The sequence below is a fragment of the Amaranthus tricolor genome, chromosome 13, assembly GCF_026212465.1.
Source record: "Amaranthus tricolor cultivar Red isolate AtriRed21 chromosome 13, ASM2621246v1, whole genome shotgun sequence".
NCBI lineage: Eukaryota > Viridiplantae > Streptophyta > Magnoliopsida > Caryophyllales > Amaranthaceae > Amaranthus > Amaranthus tricolor.
Window position 1 is genome coordinate 12212825 of NC_080059.1, and position 25004 is coordinate 12237828.

The 25004-nt window shown below is 33.2% G+C and overlaps 1 protein-coding gene across 1 annotated transcript; it reads right to left on the reverse strand.

Moving 5' to 3' along the window:
- Positions 1-9873: 9873 nt before the first annotated feature.
- LOC130798047 (protein ESSENTIAL FOR POTEXVIRUS ACCUMULATION 1-like) lies at positions 9874-20756 on the reverse strand. The gene is made up of 10 exons (XM_057660896.1): positions 20597-20756; positions 18731-18819; positions 17727-18617; positions 17361-17481; positions 17065-17253; positions 15533-16252; positions 12736-15412; positions 10791-10984; positions 10643-10702; positions 9874-10479 (listed from the first exon to the last, which is right to left on the reverse strand). Exons 1-10 carry the CDS (start codon positions 20658-20660, stop codon positions 10094-10096), a joined length of 5391 nt encoding a protein of 1796 aa, XP_057516879.1. The 5' UTR covers positions 20661-20756; the 3' UTR covers positions 9874-10093.
- Between the last annotated feature and the right edge of the window lie 4248 nt (positions 20757-25004).

A 25004-nucleotide genomic window follows, 5' to 3' on the forward strand; every position in this document is an offset into this window, starting at 1 on the left:
AAACATATCGAGACATAGACACATAACATATAAACTACATTTAAAAAATATTTTGTTTTTTATTTTTATTTTTATGTTTAAGTTTTTCATTGCTAATCTAATAAGCTAATTATAAAAACTAATGTAATGAAGGAGTTTTTTATTATGAAATAATATATTATTAAGATTAAATTTATGGAATAAATGACTTTTTGATTAAAAATCAACTATTGATATTTTTAACTATTTACTGAATACATTACTTTATCATTCAATTAAACTTTTCAAATTTTAGGTAGTTATATAAAAATTCTATAATTAATAATACTATAAATATTCTACCTAATTTATCTTTAATTTTATAAAAATCAAATTCTAAAGCAAGCAATATTGTTATATAATCAACTATCATTCAATAAAATATTCATTTGTCAAAGCTCTTGAAATATGAATATATGATATTTGTCAAATTTCAATATTTTTATTAGTACGTATTATATGATGATATAATATAATATGATTGTTCAAACTAACGTTCAATATATTATACTCTATTCATTTTTTTAAGTTGTTTTTATTTGTCATTTTGGGTTATTTCATTTGTTATTTTCCTAAAGAATCTTTCGATCTATATCACAAATTTTGAACAAAATTATTATTTTAATTTCTCATTTTATTATTTTAATAATGCTTATAATTCTCACATATTTTTCACTAACTTTATTTTAATATTTTTAAATTGTTTATGATCTTCACATGTTTCCTACTAACTTAAGTTGTAGTCCATTCTCGTAAATATATTCCTAGTGGGAACAACTTGAGAATTAGAGGGAGTATTTTATTAATGCATATGATCCCATATATTTTTTATAAATTTTATTTTAATATTTTTATACTTTCTTTTTTTTCAAATGTTCTTCACATTCACTTTTTTCGCAAATACTAATGCAAACTTCAAAATCAAATAATTTTAATTGTGAGTTTTTAAAATTCTTGAAGTTAGTATTTAGAAAGTATATATTGAAACGAATCTAACAAGACCTCACATGAAAATGTGTTTTTTATAGATCGATAAGAAATCATAGTTAAAGTTTGACACTAAAATTCATAAATTCTATTTGAGAAGAAAATATGAAACGAAGGGAGTATTGCTTATGGTCTCCACATGTTTTTCGTCTACTATTTAAATAATTTTTTAATAGTTGTAGTCCTTATATTTTCCCACTAACGTTATTTTAATATGTTTATGATCCTTACTTTTTCTCCGTCAAATTTATTGTTCAATAAAATAATGTATTTATCATCCAAAGGATTCTATTTTTTTAATTTTTCAACATTTATTATAGGAATAACTTTAAGAAACAAATGGAGTATCACATTCAACTCAAAAAAAGATAAATACATGAATATATGAATATAACATTTATAACATTTATAACATTTATGAATATATGAATATATGGAGTATAACATTTATAGTTAACTTTTTACTCAATTTTCTTACAATAATTTCAATTGTTGATTATCCATGAATAATTTAAACTTTAAGGGATATTTGCTAAAAACATTATTGTTTATAATACGTAACCAATGAATATATGATAGGAGGTAATATTGACATAAAAAGATAAAGGAAAATTAAAATTAATTTAAAAAAACTCATCACCACCCCAATCCCGTCATGCACCAGCCAAGCCACCACCACCTCTTCATTCATTACAACATTTCTTTATTTATTTATTTTTTATTTTTTTTTTGAATCAATTAGCCTCTTTGCTATTCCAACTTTTCAATGGATGATCAATCAAGTTCGTCGACATTGATTTTTTCCTATGTCCAGCTTGTTCATTTCTTATTGACATGTTGTGTATTCTGCCTTTGCATTTTTTTTCTTACATCTTTGGTGGTCGTTCGGATTGGAAGGGAGAGGAGACGTGTACGGTGGACGGGAAGAGTGACAAAGGGAGGGGCAGCGAGAGGGGATGGGGTGGGGGAGGGGTTTGGGTGGGAGTTTTATCAATTAACTTTTTTTTTTTCTGATTTTTATTTATTTTAACTTTTTTTTAAAATTTATCCGTTGCTGTAAGTTACCGGTCATTAATTTGTTCTCTTTAAAAATATCATTCAAAGTTTAAATTATTTATGATTAATTAATATTTAAATTTTTATAAAAAATCAAGTAAAAATTGAATTATTTGAATAATTTTTCCTATAAAAAAAATCACCTTTTAAAAATCTCACCTTTATACTTAAAAAATATTTTATTTTAAAAGGTTTAAATAACCTACAAGTGGTTAATCAAGTTGATTTCCCATTTTTTTGTTTATTTTTTAATTTTTATAATGTAAAAACAAACAAAAAAGAAAAAGAAAAAATCTCACCTCCAACAAACTCTCCCCTCCCAGGCACCACCACCATCATCGGTCGGTAGTGCTGTAACAACCCCACCATTCTCATCGACCTGCGACCTGCGACCCCCTCCTTTGACACTTACCCTGTTACCCACCATGTACCGAAGAATCACCACCCCACCTGCAACTGCCATTTTCACTTCCATCACAATTCTCTTCCACTTCGGAAGTTAGAAATCCCACGCCTCAATCTCATCGGAACCAATCCTCCCTTCACCACTACTACAATAACTACAATCCCACTATTTAAATCATTCAACTTTTCTCCATATGTTCGTTTTAAGACTAAGTCTTCACCTAGAATACTGAATTATTGAGATGAAACTTCTTTGATGTCGTTGATTTTCGCTTCTTATAAAGGATAGGAATGGTATATTGCTGAAAAAAAAAATGAGGACAGAGAAATAAAGGTTGATGCTGGTGGTGGGTAGAGGTGGCGTGTTGGCATTTGTTGCCGGTGAGAAAAGGGAGGGTGGCTCAATGGCGGTCAAAAGATGATGGTGGTGGCTGAAGGAGGTTGGAAAGGTTGAAGTTACAATTTTTTATTTCTTTATTTTTAGTTTCTGTAAGAAAATAAAATAACCAATCATATTATGACACGAATTATTAAAAGGAAAATTGACTACAATATATTAGGGATATAGGAAAGTTATAAAAAAAAATGGCGCAAAGTTGAGATTTTTGAAAATAATTAAAAAGTAGAATTCACCTAAAGATGAAATTTTTAAAAGTAAATTTTTCATACATAAATGATCAAAAATCTTCAATTCTTCATGCTCAAGTTCATTGATTCCATCCATGGTTCTTCAACACATATCAATGAAAGAAACAAAAATGGTATAATTAGCAAGAATAAAGTTATACTTAAGTAATATATATCTACTAATAACAATAAAATAAACTTACCAATATCATTTTTTTTATATAACTTTGGCATCCACATCTTTAAAAATTAGGATTGGTTACGGCGTTTACAAATGGAAAACAATAATATTAGTAAGTAATAAAGATATGTAATGTCTTAACACTCAAATGTACATGCTAATGACAAATAAATAAAAATACTTGTGAATTTCATACGCCTCCAACTTTGAAGCCACATTAAAGCTTTAACGTTGTCGGAAAAAAGCCTATTCCGATAAGGTCTAATAACTCTAATACCAGTACTAAAATCACTTTTTAAAACAACGGTTGAGATAGACATTGCAAGTATTTCTTTATCAATATAGAAAACTTGCTTGATAGTGCTTGGCTGTTTATGTGGTTGACTAGAAACATGTTTTTTCTACAAGTCCTCAACATCAATCGAGCCGGAGTAGGGTTGGAATCGGATCAGAGTGTTAGTTTTTCAATATGATCTGTGACACCCTCTGAATAGGTCGAACTTTTGAAAACACCTTTAATGAAAACATGAACCAAAACCTACTCATGGAAGTGTTACCGCCACATCTATTTCTAATAAAATAGATGTAAGGCTTAACGACTAAGAAATAACTTAATAACTTTAAATCCAAAGAGGGTTTACAACATAAGAGAAGACTGAAACGCAATCTATGTCCATATAAAATTTAAACAACTTAAGATAAAATTTAAACTGAAATACGACTCTAACAAAAGCTATGTTTCTAGGTGATCCTCACTCCACGATTCCCACGCAATCAATAACCTGCAACATAAGAATGCAAGAAAAACAAGGGAAAAACTCCCAAAATCAGGAAATTGAGTAATTCCAACTCCATCCCGTAAAACGATTAAGTTTGAAAATGATTTAAGAAAATAAAATATAATCAAATTGAAAACAATTTTAGAAAATAATTAATAGCTGAGTTTAATAGAAAACAATTTGAGAAAATAATATATATAATATCTCATAAACCAATTTATTAATTTGATATATTAATAATGACAAACACATAATCAATTTTAAATTTGAGGGAACGAGAACGCTAGTAGGCCGAGGCTTTACCCCTATACCTACTTCAACAAGAGGTCGTCACCCCAAATAATTCAAGGCCAGCAGAGTAGTCTCAGGGAACCCTAGTGTGCACACCCCTTCTACTTGGATCACAACAAATAGAAGGAAGACCAAACATCGTATCAAGTATCAGAAATAATAATACCTGTCGGCAGCTATACTAACCAAACAGGGCAACCTGTTCATCACCCTTATACTTGGATCACAACAAATATAAGAGCTTCATTTCCCTCATGTTACAGTTTACGTGATTTAATATATTTTAATAATTAGTTGCGAGCACACAAACTTATAATCAAACATACATTATACATTTTATTTTATGATCATAAATTTTTCCCAATAAATATATATCTCAGGAATATCCAACTGAAATCTCATTTTCCAAATCACCATTCTAACATCAATTGGTGGCAATAGGAATTAATATCATAAATATTTCTCTTTCAAATAAGTCGTATCAAATTTCGTTATCAAAATAATAATATAAATTTTATCAAAATAAAAAAATTATAAATTCAAGTTGACAAAAATAATAATAAATATAATTTGAGAATATATTAAGCATAACATCATATAAAATAATGTCATATCAAATCATGCACCCATTTAAACACATTAATTATCACTTAGCACATAATACTAATGGAATAGTCCTAATTAGATGGACATTGAGAATTACCTTGTCACGCGATCTTAGACAACGTACGCTCCTAATAATCTCGGTCTAAGAATTCGCTGTCTTTAATATCGAAATCTTGCGTTTTCCTAACTTGAATTTTTTAAGCAAATGGGAGATGGAGGAAGAGTTTGTAGGAGAAAAAGGAAGTGTGAGTAATAATGTGAATAAAATTAAGGGTAATTGGTTTAATTTATAATAGGTAAGTGAGGTTGGTTATAAGGTTTAGAGGGAGGAGTGGGAAGTTATTGTTAATGGGGAGTTATGTTTTCTTTTTTTATTTATTTTTATTTATTTATTTTTTTTTTCTGAAATTTATTTATTATTATTATTATTATTTATTATTATTATTAAAAAAAACGGATGTTACACGATCTACCTATGCTCTTGCTCTAACTCGAACTCAAATTATGGAATGAGACTCGCAATCAGATTTTTCTTTTCTCTCTCGAATTGGGTCGTACCAGGATCGAAGTCAAATTGAATTATAAGCCCTTAAAAAGAAAAAGAAAGGAAAAGAAAAGGAAGACAATGAAAGAGGATGATACTAATAAAACTAAGGGTCTTAATCCCTTCAAATTTATCCCTTTCAAGTCTCTCCCCCACCCCCTCTTTAAATCAAAAAAAAAAAAAAAGTCCCTCCCTCCTTTTCCATCCAATTCATACAATTCAAACAAGTAAATTGCTTGTAGTTCCAATATCATAAGGAATTGCATATAATTAGTTGTTTTCAATAAGTTAGTGAATATAAACCTATTAATTTAGAAGCGTCTGCAATGTACGAAGTTTAATATATAGATATTATAAATAAAATTTTCAAATAATATTGCAAGAAAAAGAATACTCTTTTGTTTAAGAAAAGAATGTAAATACTACATTTTTAGTAAAATAATTACTTTAGATAACAATATAACTTACTAAAAGATATTTTTGATGGTCTTCTAAAATTCAATTAAATAAATTTTTTTTGTATAATTTAAGAATGAATTGAGTTTATTTTGAGTCGATTCAAGCTAATTTATTTGTTCTAATCTCAATCTAATTCAAACAACAATTAGTAATTTAATAAAATCTATTTTTAAAAATAATTTCTTACTTACGTATAAATTTTTTTTTGAAATAATTAATCTCTTAAAGATTCTTATTTTGATATAAAGAATTAATTAATGTAATGCAATCTTTTAAATACTTATCTTAATACTTAATTTTAAATTTTTTTTAGGAAAATAATGTTCCATGCAATCAATTATAAGTTTTACGAAATAAATACATTTGGTGAAGCTCTAAAAAGTTGTCATTTTCTATTTTCCTGCTCTTTTAATTAATATTCATGATTATGATGATAATTTAAATCAATATATTTTTCAAAAATAATTTCTAACTAACGTACAAAATATTTTTTTGAAATAATTAATCTCTTTAAGATTCTTATTCAAATGTAAAGAATTAATGTAAAAATATATTTTATATACGTACTTAATTTAACTTTAAATTCATTTAAGAAAAAAATTATTGCCATGCACACAATTAATATAGTCTATTAATTTAATACTTGTATATTTGGAAAAATTCTAAGAAATCACCATGTGTTATTTTTCATTTTTTTATTAGTATTTATATTATACTTACTTAATTTAACTTTAAATTCATTTAGGAAAATAAATTATTGTCATGCACACAATCAATATATTCTTATTAGATTAATACTTCTATATTTGGCAAAATTATAAGAAATCACCATGTGTTATTTTCCAATTATTTTATTAGTGTTTATCATTATTATACTTATCTTAATACTTAATTTTAAATTTTGTTAAGAAAATAAATTTCCACGTAATCAATTATAGTTTTACGAAATACATACATTTGGCGAGGCTTTACAAAGTTGTCTATTCTAGCTCTTTTAATTAATATTCATGATTATGATGATAATTTAAATCAATATATTTTTGAAAATAATTTCTAACTAACGTACAAAATATTTGTTTTTTTGAAATAATTAATCTCTTTAAGATTCTTATTTAGATATAAACAATTAATGTAAAGATATATTTTACATACTTATTTAATTTATCTTTAAATTCATTTAGGAAAATAAATTATTGTCATGCACACAATCAATATAGTCCTATTAAATTAAGGAAAAATTACCATGAATAATACAACCTTTTGTTAATTTTCCAACAATAATATCAACTATTGATTAATCATGAATAATACCAACTTTAGTTTATTAATTAATTTACTAATTTTTTTTTCTTATAATTACCTATAGTTTTATTTTTAACATGTTAGAGAAATTCTAGGAAAACACCCCTTTAAGTTGGTTGGTACTATTATTTATGGTTAATCAAAAGTTGGTATCATTGTAGGGAAATAAGCAAAATTAATACTTCTATATTTGGTAAAATTCTAACACATCGCCATGTGTTATTTTCCTGTTTTTTTTTATTAATATTTATTATACTTACTTAATTTAACTTTAAATTCATTTAGGAAAATAAATTATTTCCATGCTCACAATCAATATAGTCCTATTAAATTAATATTTCTATATTTGACAAAATTCTAAGAAATCACCATGTGTTATTTTCCAGTTTTTTTATTAGTATGTATATTTATTATACTTATCTTTAATACTTAATTTTAAATTTTTTTAAGAAAATAAATTTGCATGCAATCATTTATAGTTTTACGAAATAAATACATTTGGCGAGGCTTAAAGAAGTTGTCATTTTCTATTTTCCTGCTTTTTTAATTAATATTCATGATATGATGATAATTTAAATTAATATATTTTTCAACAGGTGTTCTCTTGAGAAACCGCCTTTTGTAAAGACAACTCTCAAAAAGCTCAGCTCACATCTAATTTAAGTTAATTTTAAAAAAACTGATGCGAGTGTGTAAAGTGGAATTTGAAAAGTCACATAATATATTTGGGGTTATAACAACAATTATTTGGGGTTATAGCATAACATATTTAGGGTTATACCAACATATATTTGAGGGTTATAACATAATTTATTTGGGGTTATATCATACTATATTTGAAGTTATAACAATATATATAATTGAGGTTATAACATAATATATATGGGGTTATAACAACATATATTTGTGGTTATAACATAATATATTTGGGGTTATAACATAATATATTTAGAGTTATAACAATATATATTTGTGGTTATAATATAATATATATGGGTTATAATAACATATATTTGGTGTTATGAAAATTGTCTACCCTCAAACATAGACCATTATATATCCAACTACATAATTTTAAAACCCCCAAGTATATAATACTATAACCCCAAACATAGTCCATTATATACCCAAATATATAATGTTATAATTTCAAACACAAACCATTATCTACTCACTATATAATATTAGAACCCTAAATACAGATTATTATGTACCCCAAATATGTAATGATATAACCCCAAACACATAATGTTATAACCACAAATATATGTTGTTTTATATATATATATATATATATATATGTATATATATGTATATATATGTATATATATATATATATATATATATATATATATATATATATATATATATATATGTATATATATATATATATGTATGTATATATATATATATGTATGTATATATATATATATGTATGTATATATATGTATATATATATATATATATGTGTATATATATATATATATATATATAAATATATATGTATATATATATATATATATATATATATATATATATATATATATATATATATGTATATATATATGTATATATATATATGTATATGTACATACATATATATATATATATATAAATATATACTATTGCAAAAAAAAAAATAATGCAATAGAACAAACTAAAATTAAATTTGCTGCAAATTGAGAGGGACATTGAGAGTAATTTAGAAAAACGTAAACACTCATAACCCCCTCTCCTCCTTTTCCCCCATTGGTGGTCCTTGCCCCAGCCTCCTCCCTTTCCGAGGTTTCTTACCCCAAGCCCTCTTCAACTGTGCTCACTGTTCTTGTCCTATGCCCTTTGTCCCTCTTCAGTCCCTTGCCATACCCCCTCCCCTTCTAGCCACACAATAACGATAATTATTTTCAAAACCCTCTTCAACTCGCACTACTTCATCAGGGAGTGATCATTTTGAGGTTTTAATGACTGAAATTAGTGGCCACAATTGTGAAACCGCAATTGAAGTAAAGAAAGGAATTGAAGATGGTTATGGTGTTGGTGATGGTGATGGTGATGTTGACGAACTTGAGGACGTCAATGGTGATCTTGAGTGGCGATGAGTTTTTTTCGCAAACAGCCTAGTGGTGGTCTTTTGGGTGGTGGGAAGGAGAGAGGGGGTTGGGGAGCGGTGTGGTGCTAGATGCTAATAAGCGGTGTAAGATTGGGATGCAGTGGTGGGCATGGCAAGGGAGGAGACTAGGTGAGGACCTCATGGGGAGAAGGGTGGTGGCTGCCAATGGTTGCAGTTGGGGAGGGTATAGTAGCTTAGCTTTTTAATTTTAAAAAGATTAATTTATTCAAAAAGTAAATTTTCCTTTATTTTCTACAAACTTCTCCATTTATTTCTTACTACTTTCAACAGAGCAAAAATTTTTGCAGCAAAATCTCCATGGAATATACAAACACAGTTCTAATATTGTACAAAATTTACAATTCTTCTAAAAAAGAAGGCAGAAAGAACGTAAAAGTCCAGTGGACATGAGCATCAGCCAATAGAATACAGTGGGTTAGAGTTGAGACCATGGGACTGGGACACAACATATCCAATGTAATTACAAGTTACTAGTACACAAAATTGCTTAAGCCAAAAATCAGGAAGTTTGTTTAGCTGGATCGGGTAAAAAGCTTGTTAGTTCTCTACGAAGCCACATAGATAAATTGCGCCGACAAAATACTAGTACACAAAATTGCTTGAGCCGAAAAAATGTCGCTCTATAATGGAGAGGAACAAAAAGCCATAAAGGAAAATCATTTACATAGTCCAGACAATGTAATGTATTTACAAAACTAGCACCTCTCCTAGTCTTCTAAAGTTTGGATCTCACCCATCATAATGCGGTTGCTCACAACATTGAACCCCAAAACAGAGGAGCTAACCTTCTTTCCTTTCTTCCCCTTCTTTTTCCCTCCTTTAGCAGACCCATCATTACCTACAACACCATCTCGGTCTAAACGTCCAGAGCCAGAATTGTCAGAATTCATGTCTCTGGCTACATTACTGTAGGCCTTCAGATCATTCCGACTTAGAAAGGCGAGCTCCAGCACATCTACTGACAGCAACTCCATGTAATTCAAAAACTTCTCAATGAATTCATGATTTGGATCAAAAGATCCGAGATTTTCTATAAGAAGTGACTCGGCTTCAGATCTCGACTGCTTCAAGCAAAATTCCAGGAAACTTGTGTCTGAAAGAACAGTAATAAGAGCATTACATCAGTATAAGAGTCAACCATATGCATACTGATACGTTGATATTCTAATGCATTTTGATTATTACAAGACCAATTCTTAAACATGCAATATTATGCTCGCAAAAGCCAAGGACATGCAGTAGACAACAAGTCATACCCTTGCTTCCAGTAAGCCGAACTGATTCATTCTCGCACCATTCTCTGAAATCCATTGCCTCTATCAAAAGAAAGCCAGAAACAGTCAGGAAATTGCTTATAAGAAGGTGATCAAGCCTAAGCTCACCATTTAATTGCCAAAAACCCACCCAAATGCTTCGAATTGCCATCTCGTTTGCTTTTTACAGACACTTGTCCAGAGGAAGGTGAACATGAAGTATAAAGCTCCAGAATCCTCCCACCAGCAGACTTCTGTCGTCTAATACTAGCTCCAGGTGTTCCCTTTGCAGGAGTACTTTTGGTTGCCCAACTCCCTTGGTCATTGAGCTGAGGAAAAACATCCCTGCTCACAGAAAATAACAGGATGGAGTTTGTTATTATATCTAGTAAGCATCTTATCCACATCCCAAAGGATCTACATTCAAAAATATGAGAAAGTAAAAGAGGTGACATGCAAATAAGAGGTATGCAACTGTGGCAAAATTGAAGCTGCCTGAAAATGATCCAAATTAATCTGAAAATGACCCAAGCATCAAAATAAAACCTAGTCAACATGTTAGCTCTGTACGCACTAGAACCGAAAATGACTCTTATAAACACCCTGACCCAATGAGCCGAATCAATATTTCAACATGCAATCTCAGGGTGATTTAAATCAGAAAACACTATATTGTAGACTTGAAGTTCTGAGTTCCGAGGGATTCAACTTACAATTAAAAAAAAACATCATTTTTAATTTTAGATTAAATCTAAAGTGTCTACAAAGAGGTTCAAATTTTAGTTTCAGATGCAGATAAAAGGGTAACCAAACAATGATAATATTAAGAGAAACCAAGCACAACTACAGAGCTTCAATTGAGACATATCAGCATAAAAGACTGCTCTTACTCACCTATTTTGAACAGTGTAAATAAGTGTTCAACTGTTCATGTAATACATATTGGGACACATTCACGCACACACAAAAAGAAAGTACTAGAGTATACTCTATACAGTTGTCTTAATTCTATCAGACTTCAATCAAAACTTCAAGATCAACCCTTACTCAAAAATTTAATGCACACTTTTAACACTCTTAAGTCTTAACTCCAATCAAAAACAGAAAGGAACAATATATTCCAATAAGAACAAAGTAGCTCGATAATGCTGAAAATATACTTATTGGTCATCATCATGAACAGTCGAGTTGTTGACCACCAAGAAACAATAACTAGTCTAGGGATTCAAATTTCAAACTGGAGAACATTTGTGGTCATCTAGCAGCGCTGGCTACAGATGGCAAAATAGGCGGTTGAATGCGGTATGCCCTCCCCCATACCCACCACCTATGGCGGGTCAAATTTTCATACCCACGCCTACCCACCTAGGTATGCATTCAAACCCATGCCCACCCACTATGGCCAAATGGGTACACCCATCATGGGGTATACCCACTTTATACACGCCTCACATTCACTCCAAATCCGTGTTATATACTTCATAAATCCCTACAAATTTAATTGTTCATCTAATTTTGTTTAAACCATACAATGTAATAGAATAAAATTAATATTCTTAAATTTTTATCAACAGTTTTTAATAAATATACACAAAATTGATATAATTAGTACATTGTAGACCTAGGGTGGACGACTATAGGACGGAGCGGAATGACTTCATACACCACCAAGGCACCAACCCACTATCCATCGTGGATACGACTTTTTATACCCATACCCATCCACTACCCACCAAAATCATACCCATACCCTTCCCAACAGGGGTGGATGCGTTGCGAAACCTTTAACTTGTAACTAAGATTTGCCCATAACAGCTAAAAAGTTCAGGAAGATAAAAATGTGGGAAAAGAAATGCAGATAATCCATGCCTACAACTTCTATCTTCTCTTGATTGCTTTCAACCCTTAACTTGCAAACCTTTAACTATTAGAATAAAAAATATTTAATAATATTAAACCAAAATTTATCAGCTATAAAAAAAATTCGATTGTGAATTCACCAAAGCAATACTCTACAATGGTATAAGTGTTATAAAATCAAAAGACACAGAAGAACAGGAATCGATAGCAAATGGAGAAGAAAGCGAAAAACATACTGTTTTGTTTCTTGCTTTAATTGATCAGGTGGACCCCAGAACAAATCATATTCTCCTTTATGCTTCGATTGTGAAGAAAGTTGAGGATGGATCTGAACAGGAGATGCAGCTTTTGATGGTGATGATGCCGAAACTGACAAAGAACCCGGATGCACCTGAGTAGATTGAGGCTTTTGAGGAGTTGATATCTGTGACTGCGGAACTGGTATCACCTTCTCCTGTTCTTTCAAGATGTCCCTCAAAGAGGTGGGTTTGGGAAACTTCCCGGCATCTGTAGACCATGCAGGACCAGGAGAAGGACTAGTTGATTCACCCTTCCAAGGTACAAAGTCTCCAAGAGATGGACCAGATGGTGGTGCTCGAAAAACTTCCTTATAAGCTTGCACAAGTTTAGAAAATTTTCCTTTCTCACCAGGACTTGATGCCACTATCCCATCAGCAGAAGAAACAACTGCTGAAACTTTGGCCCCAGCAATTTTCGCCTCAGCAGCTTTCGCCTTTGCAGCTTTCTTACGACTCTTCCTGGTATCTTTAGCCTCGATGAAACTCCCATCATCAACCACCCCCTGACTAGGCAATGTAGGTAGTGGTGGGAGACTTAAAGTATTGTCGGAGACCTCGACACTTCTGTCACTAGACTTGGCTAAAACTTCGGCCGCCAAAAGATCATGTAGTCCACTCTTGCTTTTTGATAACTCTGTTTTCCCCAAATTATGATCGCTAATAGTACTAAAATGACGAGCATCTCCAGATACTTTAAGTTCAGCATTGGGAACAATTCCGGCCCAAGGAGATGAGAAACTCAAAGGACTAACAGAAGTAGAAACAGAACAAGCAGGGATTTCCAGAGCCTTCGTTTGCTCTTCCTGTTGAATTTCTATTAGTGACTTGGGCTTCACACAAATGGCGGGTTTCCAAGCTCTCTGTGAAGAACAATTTACTTGATCACTTGGTTGTGCAATGACATCACTCTGCTTCCGCTCACCTTTGGCCTCCACAGATTCAGAAGCACCAACATACAGATTTGTTGATGTAGAGCGATTGCTGTCTCGAGAATAGTTGTTTTCTCTAACTATCTCCACAGACCTCCCATCCAAGGTTCCTTCAGAAGTTACAGACATTTCTAAAGCACCTATTTCAGCTTCAGAGTACTTCAATTTATGAGTGGAAGCTTTGGACGCGCCTTTTGCCTGGTCTGGAGATGGTTGTGCCTTGGAAGACTTTTGCTTTCTTGACTTCTTATCATTATTTTTCTTAACTTCACGTACTTCAACATTCTTTACTTCTTTAGTTACTGGTACCTCTTCATGGCACTCCTTAACAGATGTTTCCTTAAGAGTAACTGCAGGTGAAGGCTCAGCATCATTCGTTCTCTCAGAACTCAAGATCTCATTCTCCTGAGAGCCCATGGATGATTTACACACAGATGAGTCAGACAAGTCAAAAGATGCGGGGTCAGAAACCCTAACATTGATGCCTGAGTCCACAACTGATGTAGGAAGTACTGTCTGTAAGTTGTTCTCTACCACCTGGCCTATTGAAGATTGTGTCAAAACGTCAGAAGCAGAATTCTCCAATGCAGAAGCACTCTGAGATTTCTCCATTGCTTCAGAGGTAGCTAAACTGTCCATCATTTTTGATAAAGATGATAAATCATTATTCTTGATGTTGTCAAAATGTGTCGACATAGAGGACCGATTATGCTGAAGATTTCCTAACAGGTGATGAGGTAGATGCAAAGTTGAGGCCTCAGTAGGAACTGTATGATGCAAATCCTGGGAAATTTGTGGGGCCATGGTGGCCGTTTTAGCGTCTAGCATACCCGGAACAAATGGTTGAGAGTTAAATTGAAACAAAGGAGGGTGCTGAGGAACTGAATGGTCAACAGATGGCACTGAGGACTGTAATTGTCCAAATGCTGGATCTCCAAAACTTTGAATAATCTGCTGATCTGATAGAACCTGAGAAAGCAATTGCTGTTGCAGGCGCATCAACTGTTGTTGCTCCTCCTGTTTTTGTTGCTGCTTAAGCAATAGGATCTTGTCCAATAATGACAACTGTTGGCTTGGAGCTGGCTGTTGAGAATGTAAGTGCAGCATATACTGCTGTTGTAACAGATTCAATACTTGAGGGTCTTGCGTAAGACCAGATGCAAGTAGCTTGTCAGGAGGAACAACGGTTGAACTATCCAAAGTTTGCGAATGTAAATTAGTTATTGACGGTTGATTTTGTTGCTGTAGCTTAGGCTGCGGTATTCCATATGCCGCTCGAGGAAAATTTTGCAAGTGATGCAAGTCAGTTTTATCTTTAAATGGATCAATATTGCCTTGTCCAGAGAAATTTGGCCGACCACCAAGGCTATCGTTCATTCCACTAGAAGACTTGTCAGATAATCCTTGAAGAATGGACATCATCTCAACATTCTGAGAAAGAACTTGCCGAGGTATATCACCAATAGTAGAAGGAAGATTTGCATGTGGCAAAGGGGAGCTCCTAACAAAGTCAGAGGCTGGAACAAAAGGGGCCCCGTCTCTTGTTGGCCAATACGGATAAGGATGAGTCAAGGATTTTTGACGTTCAAGGCTTACTCTTTGGGTCAACATGTTCAGAGCATTTCCACTTTCGGTTTCCAAGGGAGGGATATTACTCAAAGTTTGTCCAACAAAACCCTGCAAACCTACATAAACAACCAAAAACAGAAAACAGATTATAAGAACCACATTGAAGGATCAGTAATACACAAATACATTTGCAAACAATGTTAATGTTATTCTAGAAACATAGCACTGATAACAACCTTCTGTGGAGGTTAATTTCTCTAGAGAACGGCTGACATCTCCAGTCATCAATGACTCTATAAATCTGTTCTCCGCTTCAGTTGATAACCCCTGAGTATGTCTGTGCTCATTCGCAAGCAAATCCACACTACTGGAATCAGAAAAAATCTTCCCAAGCCCACTTATGTTTGTCCTACTAGACAGCTCAGTTACTTCATTCTGCTTTGTAGTGTTAAATCCAGGTGGTGGCCTTGCTTTAGCTCGTAAGTGGGGCATCACATCACCGAGTAAGGAAAATGCCGAGTCTTTTGGAGCATTCACCGGCTGAACTTGCAAATCTATGCCAAAATATCCAGCTTCAAACCACCCAATCATATCAGTGCCGGAGAAAGGACCCTGAATTTGACCTTGTGGATCTTTGTAATAAAGCAATAAGTCCTCTGGTGAAGAGTGCACAAGCTTCCTTGATTCTTGCTCCCCATCAACAGCAGGATGTTTCCTGGCAGCAGTATCTTCACCAATTTTCCATTTGAGTTCATTGCAATTGATGTCAGAGCTTCTGGAGTGAATATCACTTGGAGCGTCAAACCAATCACGTGGCTGCGTGCTTATACGCTGTTCAACGGAAGGTGACCGCCATGGAATTCCAGACTGAGTACAAACACGGCCCATAACAGCAGAATCTTTACAATCTGTGACTTCATCACCCTTCATTGAAACAGTATCATTGTCTCTGGTACCTATTTCAAACAACATACAATTAGGTGAAGAACAACAATCAAGCAAGCAACAAGAGAAACTTGTGCAGCTCCAGCAAGCTAGAACACACATAATTAATAAGATTCAGTACACCAAAAACATAATTTATTACCGAATGATTCTTTGACTATTGAGCTCTAACTGAACTAGCAGAAAATAAAAACGCGTCAATAAATGCTCGTAAACAAGCAATATTAGATAAACAATGTGCTCTAAAAACATATACACCTGCAATGAATCAAAATAAGCATGCATTCCCAAATCAAACCTTGGATTTTTATATGTTGATATAACCATATTTAACCAGCCCCAGAAAGTAAGATCTCCCACTTAATCAAGAAAATCCTAACCCATGACCACTTAGTTAACAATAAAATGACCATCATCCTATGATATGCATTTACGAATATGGTTATCACACCTAATCCATATTCCAAATACAAATTGGAAAGAAAAATCACAAGTCAACTTCTAAAAAAAGATAGGATTATATTGTCCCTTTAAGTTTGAAGTAGAAAGATAAAGTTATGTTATTAAATGTCAGTAGGAGAACAAGTATGTAACAAACAACTCTAATGACTACATTCTAATTATGTCAAACCAGGAATATCAAGCACACTTATTAAACCTATCAAATCAAAACTAACTTGAAATATTCAATCAATATTAAAGGTCAACAAAACAATCAGTTTATTGTACATAAAGCTTAGTCGAGCTACCTTTGCCACCATGTCGAAAACAGAAAAATCTACAAACAAAGCTTAAACAGAACTGAAAAATACTATATCATTACCTGCAACTCTAAACTTATTATCCGAGTGCATCTGGTGACTTTCATTGGCATCAATTGAAATATTGTAGCCATATGCAGGCATTTGCTTATCATAAGACGAGGACTCTGAAGTTTTTGTGCAAGTACCCTTAGCATGGTCAAGTTTATCATTTCCATCGTCAAGAGAAATAGATACAGCATCTCTACTCCCTGTGTCGTTGTTGTTGCATTAAAACAATGAGTACCCCAAAAACCACACAGTGAAAGAGAAAGAACACATTCTTAAAAAACAATGAAACGATAAAGACAATTAATACCATGTTTCATTCGTCTGGATTGCACAAAATCATTTGAGCTTCGTCCAGCAGATCCATCCTTAGAGATCTGGGGTGCACCACTGCTTACTATATCTCCCTTGTCAATTCCATTCAAAATAGCCTGAATCATCCGAGCATGAGAATTACAAAACATGAGCATGAGAACAAGGCATAAATTTTACAGAAAGAACAAGACAACTACACCCTACTAACTGTACCTAACAATTGGAAAACATTCGCCAAAAGCTCACTACTCTAAAAGAAAGGTACAAAAATAGCATATATCAACCACTTCAACCCCAACCGAAGTATCCATTTAAGAAAAATTTCACAACGTTAAGCTTTTTTAAAAACATAAGCACTCACTAATTCTTCAGGTGAAGGTGCAAAAAGTGACAGAGGTTCCAAAGGTTCTTCCTGAGTGAGAGAGGAGACTTGCAACAATCCATCCAGTATGTTCTTTGAAGATCTTAAATCAGTCAGCTGGTAAATATCAAGCAACTTTGTCCTATTATATCTGAAAGGACAAGGTTCTCCATGACCATTGTCACCTTGGTCAGAATTAAAACCTGATCGAGAATGAACAGAGTAGTTATTACTACTCCCTGAACCAAAATTGACCCTTCCACGACCTCTTCCATGGCCAAATGCAGGGCCTTCTTTGCTTATTAATTGAGTTTGTTGACTTGGAGGCTCTGCTTTTGCACGACTTTGCAAAAAGTTAGGTCTCCATGGTCTATGTTGATCATCCCTCTCATCCTTCCCATGACTAGCTACCTTCTCGTCCTTCCCATAATTAGATACATGTGGCAGCCCTATTTCATGAGGCACATCACCATGAATCCCAACATCATTCCACTTATCCACCTCTTTATCATTTGGACCCCAGCGTGAGTTCCACTTACTCTCACGACGCTGAACATTACTATTCTCTCTGCTTGGATCAACCCATCTGATGGATGAAGCTCGACGTGCTTCTCCAAAATGCATAGCGGACGAGTTATCAACCCACCGGTCAATTTTCCGCCCATCATCCATTTCTTTTTCTCCGTTCCTCCAACGATCTCTGCGAGCTGAAGGATTGGTGTCCCTTTCTTCATCACGCCAACGATCGTGGCGCCCAGATTCTGCATCAAGAAAAGTTGGTCTGAAAACATCTTTTTTCTTCTGGTTCTCATGTATCTCCTCACCAGGTCCTGGAGAATTGATGAAATTTGAGCGACCACTGCACACCATGAAAGGACTAGGACGATTTTTCTGCATAAATACAAAAATCAGCATGCTGCTTTAAAGGCCAGGTTTTTACCTGAAGCCAAAACACGTCAACTTCACAAAATCCAACCACTAAAGTTGAGATAAACTATACAAACCCCTGGTGACATCACACTCTTATTCTCTCCTGGCTTAGGTTGAAGCCATTGAGGTGAAAGTGGGATACAATTGTCCAGTCCAGGGATATCTGCAAGAAAAAAAGAAGTTGATAAGTCCATGTTATATTTTAAGGGCTATCAATTTCCACTAAGGCATAAACTTTACAGAAAGAACAAGGCAGCTACACCCTACTAACTGTACCTAACAATTGGAAAACATTCGCCAAAAGCTCACTATTCTAAGAGAAAGGTACACAAATAGCCTTCAACCCCAACGAAGTATCCATGTAAGGGAAATTTCACGATGTAAAACTTTTTTTAAAAAATCGCTCTCACAAAATCTGGAATTCTCTCACCATCAGATGTATAAAGAAAAAAAAACCTTAAGACAGATGTGGATGAGAAAACAAGGTCAGTAGTTTCAACTTTCAACTTAGATGAAAAAAATACTGGAAAAAATTAACAGGAAATATTGTTCATATGACCTATTCATTAGAAATTCAAAAAATTAGTTTAAGAAATCATGTAATGCATTCTATGTAGTAGGACACTGCAAAAGACTGCATTTCAGCACTGTGCAGCCATCTTTAAAGTATTTGCTTACCGTGGAAAGCAAGTTTTGGACTGACCATTTAAAAGTTCACTGAAACAGCGTGTTAATTAAATGCGAACACAGATCTAAATGTATCAAATTATTCAAACATTAGAGTTTTATAAGTTGGGTGTTTAAAGAGAATTGCTACTTGGAACTATTCATCACTCTACATTAAAATGTTTTCGGTAACTATACTTGGGTATTCCACTTATACCATTAATAAAACCAACTTCTAGAAACATTTATCAATCACTATCCACATAAGCAGAGGACACAAAACTAAGGGAGAATCATTGTCTCCCTACGATGTGCAGCTCAAATCAACCCCTACCCTCAAAATAACCTCCGAATTACTTTATCAATTAAAAACCTTTATTTAGTTAACCACAATGATTGCCATATTGAACCTTATAATGTAGCATCGATAAATTCCCTAGCACGGTAGAAAGGGAGAAAAGCGACAGCACAATATCACAGGCAACCCCATCGTCGGAAAGAAAAATATCAGCAAAGTAGCCAGCTTGGTTGCAACAAGGATTGAACCCAGGACAATGCCCTCATATATTACACGGGCTGCCATTAAGCTATGACTGTATTGTGATATATACACGGACTGCCATAGAGCTATGACTGTTTTGTAATATTTATTTCTTTGTTAATTAAATACATCCATTAACTATAACTAGTATTTAGCATTAATTATAAAGGTTCGAGTTTGATCAACAAACATTACAACCATACAATTTATGCAATTTTCTTTCAACTTATGCTTTAATATTGTAAATATAGAGTTCATAAAAATTATTTGCGTCATACCTTAAAACACATAAAAATTGCCAATAAAAAATATATCGAAATGCATATTAATGTAAATTAAGCAACTCCATCTCTTGAATCACGGGTTCGCCCCTGAATGTCAACACAACACCCAATACTCTGATAATTGTAAAGGATTTCACTGAAACGTTGAAGGATAAATTTTAAAATTTGGTCGAAAATCCCAATAAAACATAAAAAGCAATAAGAATAAAACTAAGACAGATATCTGAAATTTCTACGGGAAAAGAGTATGAAAAAATGGCATTGCACACCAAGGAATTTTAAAAAGTTGCAAACCAATTTTTATTAAATGAAAAAGTAAGAGCAATAAGTAAAAAAAAAAAAAAAAAAGACCCAAAATCAGAGAACTACTTATTAGGGTTTTAAAGAAAATTAAAGTCCAGTGAAGTGAAAGAGTAGAGAAATAGTAAAACAAAGAGATAGAGAAAAACCTTTGTCGATCTGAGAGTTGGGAGGGGTGACAGTGATGGGATCGCGTGCATTGGAGGCAGCCATTGACGATCGAGGGAAGGAAGAAATTGAATGTCGAAAGCCCTAACCAAAAAAAAACCCTTGAAGACTCGCAAGTTACAATGAGAATGCCGAAGGCAATATTCTGATATATCCAGAAATGCTATAAAATCTCTAAATTAATTTTCTAATTAAATTGAGGAAAATGATATATACGGTTCTAAAGGCTCTATATAAGAAATAATTTTATAATTTTTTTTATATAATTTATTACTGTTTTTGCTTTGGAAATATAAAAATTAATTATATTTTAGTATTTTATCATAAATTCTTTCTTTAAAATTTAAAATAACTATAAAAAATATTAATTATTCCTAATTTTCTATACTAAATTCTTTTTAAAACCTAAAATTATTGATAATAAATATAATTTACTAATTTTTATATATAATCCTAAGGGCTATAAATATCATTACTTTTAAATTAAAAAAGAAAAATAAATTTGTGAAGTATATATTCTATAGGAAAATTCCATGCAGTAGCAATATGTTTTGAGGACATGCAAATGGTAGCTCTTTTTAAATTTTTTTTCATAGTGTAGCATTAAATATTTATACTTAAATTTTTCATAGCCATAAACAAAAAAACGTTTGTTTGATTGTTAAGTCACTTTTTCAAAGACTTTCTCTACGAAGCCTTTCGAATTGGAAGGAAAATCGGGTTGCATTTTTCCATATCATCTCAAAGAACCCACTTATAATTAAGTTTTTATAGACTAGTTGAATAGAATAGAAGGGAGCGTTCCAATTCATGATTTTATCTTTTACTCTAAGGCTTTCTTAAGAACCCAGCAGGTGTAGGGGTAAGAAAATGGCACCATTTGTCACTTTTGATATACACAACATGAACCCACTAGACTCAAGGACTCTTATACAGAGCCAATTTGCCTGTCTAAGTTCTATGTTATAACCCTCTAGTTGTTAAATGTAGAAGTGCCAAAACGGAACATATTGGTAAACTTTCCCCCAAATTATTTATGCTTGAATGTTGTGGTGCTTTCTTTTATTGCCCTTTTAGGGTGCTATTTGGTAGTTTCTTGATCCATTAAACTTAGTGATAATAAAATGGTAAAATTTTATGTGCTACAATGAAGGAATTGGTATTCGTGAGCAAATAATTAGTCACGCCCACTCCTCTATCATATACTCGGTTAACCTCAAGAGCAAATAAAATGAGTTTGCTGACAAAAGGACTATTTGCTGGAACAAAGTGTTTACTGGAAAAAAGAGATTAACTAGAAAATTTTAAGCAATTGATTGTTTGCTAGAAAATTCGTCTAACAGTTAGTTTCTTAACATGGACCACTTATTTATGTAGCGGAGTAATTTTTAAATCGTTAATTAATTCTATTGCATCGCAACTTGGTGAAGAGGTTTGCTTGCAAAATCATAAAAAAATAATAATGTTTCAAAGACCATCCTACATACATAGAATGTACAGAACTATTTTTCCCACCAACTTACATAATGATAATATACACCATACACAGCAGCAGTATACTCTCCCTCAAGAATGACCTACTCTCTTCTAGAATTCAAGTTGGTTATCCACGTCATCAGTTTGTTAGAGAACTTTGTTTGTCATTATTCTCCTTTTTAGTTAGTTTGTTATTTTACCCAGATATAGCCTTCTGTTAGTATATAGCTTTCTTACTCATTACTCTTCTGTATATATATATATATATACACTACTATTCCATTCACCAAAATAAGAAGAAAAAGATTAATTTTCCTAAGTCCAAAATCATTGCTCCATTATTCTGTCATGGTATCAGAGCCATCTCTGATCCTCGATCTCAGTTTCTAATTTCTTGCATTTTTTTTTTCTAAACTTCTAAGTTTCTATTATGGCTGCCATCTCTTCTAATCATTCCTCTACTTCCCATTCCAATTCAACCATTGATCCTACACAAGATCTAGCAAGCATCTATTATTTACACCCTTCCGATCATGCTAGTACTAAGCTAGTGTCTAATCTCTTTGATGGATCCGGTTATGGTGATTGGAAGCGTTCTGTTATCATTGGACTCACCGCCAAAAACAAGATGAGTTTCATTAATAACACTCTCCCTAAACCTACAAACAATTCTGTTCTGCAAAAAGCCTGGGAACGTTGCAACAACATGGTTATAGGTTGGCTCATTGCCTCCCTAGATCGAAATCTTTCCAAAAGTATTATGTACTATTGCACAGCTGCTGAGATTTGGAAGGATCTTGAAGACAGATTTGGTCAGTCTTCTTGCTCTCAACTCTATGGTTTACATGAGGACCTTGCTACTTTGAGTCAAAGCGCTGGTATGACAATAGCTGACTATTTTACCAAAGCTAAGTCTCTTTGGGACGAATTGGATAATTTTAGTCCAATTCCTACATGCACTTGCGATGGTTGTTCTTGCAATTTGACTAAACGAGTACTCAAGATGCAGCAAGAACACCGTATCATGCAATTTCTGATGAAGGTTGACCCTAAGTACAATCAAGTTCGCACCAATATTTTGATGATGGATGATTTACCAAATGCTTCTGTCATTTACCCTCTCTTGCAACAAGAAGAAAGGCACAAGGAGGTTAGTAAACTTACTACTAATCCTACTGATTCCATGGTGTTTGCTGTTGATAGGAAGCAGTATTATCAGAGGCACTCTGATCACCACACACAGGACAGGTCCATCTCTGGTAATAAGCGTCATGCCTCTTATGTCTGTGAGCATTGCAAAATCCCTGGCCATTCTATTGAGAGATGTTTTAAAATACATAGCTATCCTCCAAATTCTAGGCGCCAACTTACCAAGAAAATCGCTACTAACATGCATACTGATCCTCCTCCTACTTCTTCTGATGTTAAGGAGACAAGTCTTACACAAGCCCAATTTAATCATCTACTAACTCTTCTTGGCAAGAAAGATGTTGATAAACCACTTGATGTTGATACTTCTACTAATACCACCAGCAATTTAGCAGGTATTTCCTATTTTACTTCTCACAACTCTTATTCACATTGGATCATTGATATTGGTGCAACCGATCACATGTGTAACAATCTCAGTGTTTTTACTAATATTACTCCAGTTACTTCTGCTCATTGCATTACTATCCCTGATGGCAGCATACTAACTGTTTCTAAGCAAGGAGATATCCTTCTAGACAATGATATTACTCTCACTAAAGTGCTATATGTTCCACAGCTCCATTTTAATTTGATCTCAGCATCTAAACTGTGCCTTGATTACAACTGCTCAATTCTTTTTAACTCTACCTCTTGTTATATACAGGACCCTACAATGAAGAGGCTTTTACCTCTTGGTAAATTCTCCAAAGGTCTTTATTACTTGCTGGACAACCGTGTTCCTCCTAATGCATGTGATGTCACCATCACTACTCCTAATAAGACCAATCTGGCTTGTACTACCTCTATGATACAACAAGCCAAGCTACTACACCTACGGCTAGGACATGCTACTTTTGAGAAAATCAAATTGATGTACCCCTATATTGATGTTACTACAATCAAGAACACTTTCATTTGCTCTATTTGTCCTGCTGCACGTCAGAATCGATTATCTTTTAAGCCTAGTGTTTTTCATGCTGATTCTGCTTTTGCTTTATTGCATCTAGATACATGAGGCCCTTATACTACCCCTACTCTTACTGGTTGCCATTAATTTTTGATTATTGTTGATGATTTCACACGTGCCACATGGACTTTTCTTTTAAAAACGAAGGCTGAATGTGTTCCTGTGCTACACAATTTCATTAAATTTGTAGCCACACAATTTAACACTAATGTTAAGTCCATTCGTTCTGAAAATGCCAAAGAATTTTGTGAGGGTGCAATTTTGAAATTTTATCATGCCAATGGTATTTACCATCAAACGATTTGTGTAGAAACACCTCAACAAAATGGGCGTGTTGAACGCAAACACAAACACCTTCTTGAGGTAGCACGGGCTTTACGTTTTCAATCAAATCTACCTATGACTTTTTGGGGAGAATCCATTCAATGTGCTACTTATCTTATAAACCGGATGCCTTTATCTTCTCTTGGTAATGTCTCCCCTTATGAACGACTTTATGGTGTTCCACCTAATAATTCCCATTTGCGTTCTTTTGGTTGTCTTTGCTTTGTTTCCACCATCAAACTAGGAAGAAGCAAATTTCATAGTAGGGCTCACCTTTGTATTTTTGTTGGGTATCCCTATGGTCAAAAGGGCTATAAGCTATATAACATTGCTTCCGAGAAACTTCTAGTTTCACGTGATGTCATTTTCCACGAACATCACTTTCCATTTCATCTCTCACCCACTTCTAACCCCACTCAAATTTATTTACC

Excerpts from the sequence above, each read along its gene's own strand:
- LOC130798047 (XM_057660896.1), bottom strand. The coding sequence starts at position 20,660 with ATGGCTGCCTCCAATGCACGCGATCCCATCACTGTCACCCCTCCCAAC. Across the intron at positions 18,820-20,596 it reads CAACTCTCAGATCGACAAAG|ATATCCCTGGACTGGACAAT; the intron begins GTTTTTCTCTAT and ends TTTTTCTTGCAG. Across the intron at positions 10,985-12,735 it reads TTAAAGCAAGAAACAAAACA|GGATGTTTTTCCTCAGCTCA; the intron begins GTATGTTTTTCG and ends TTCTGTGAGCAG.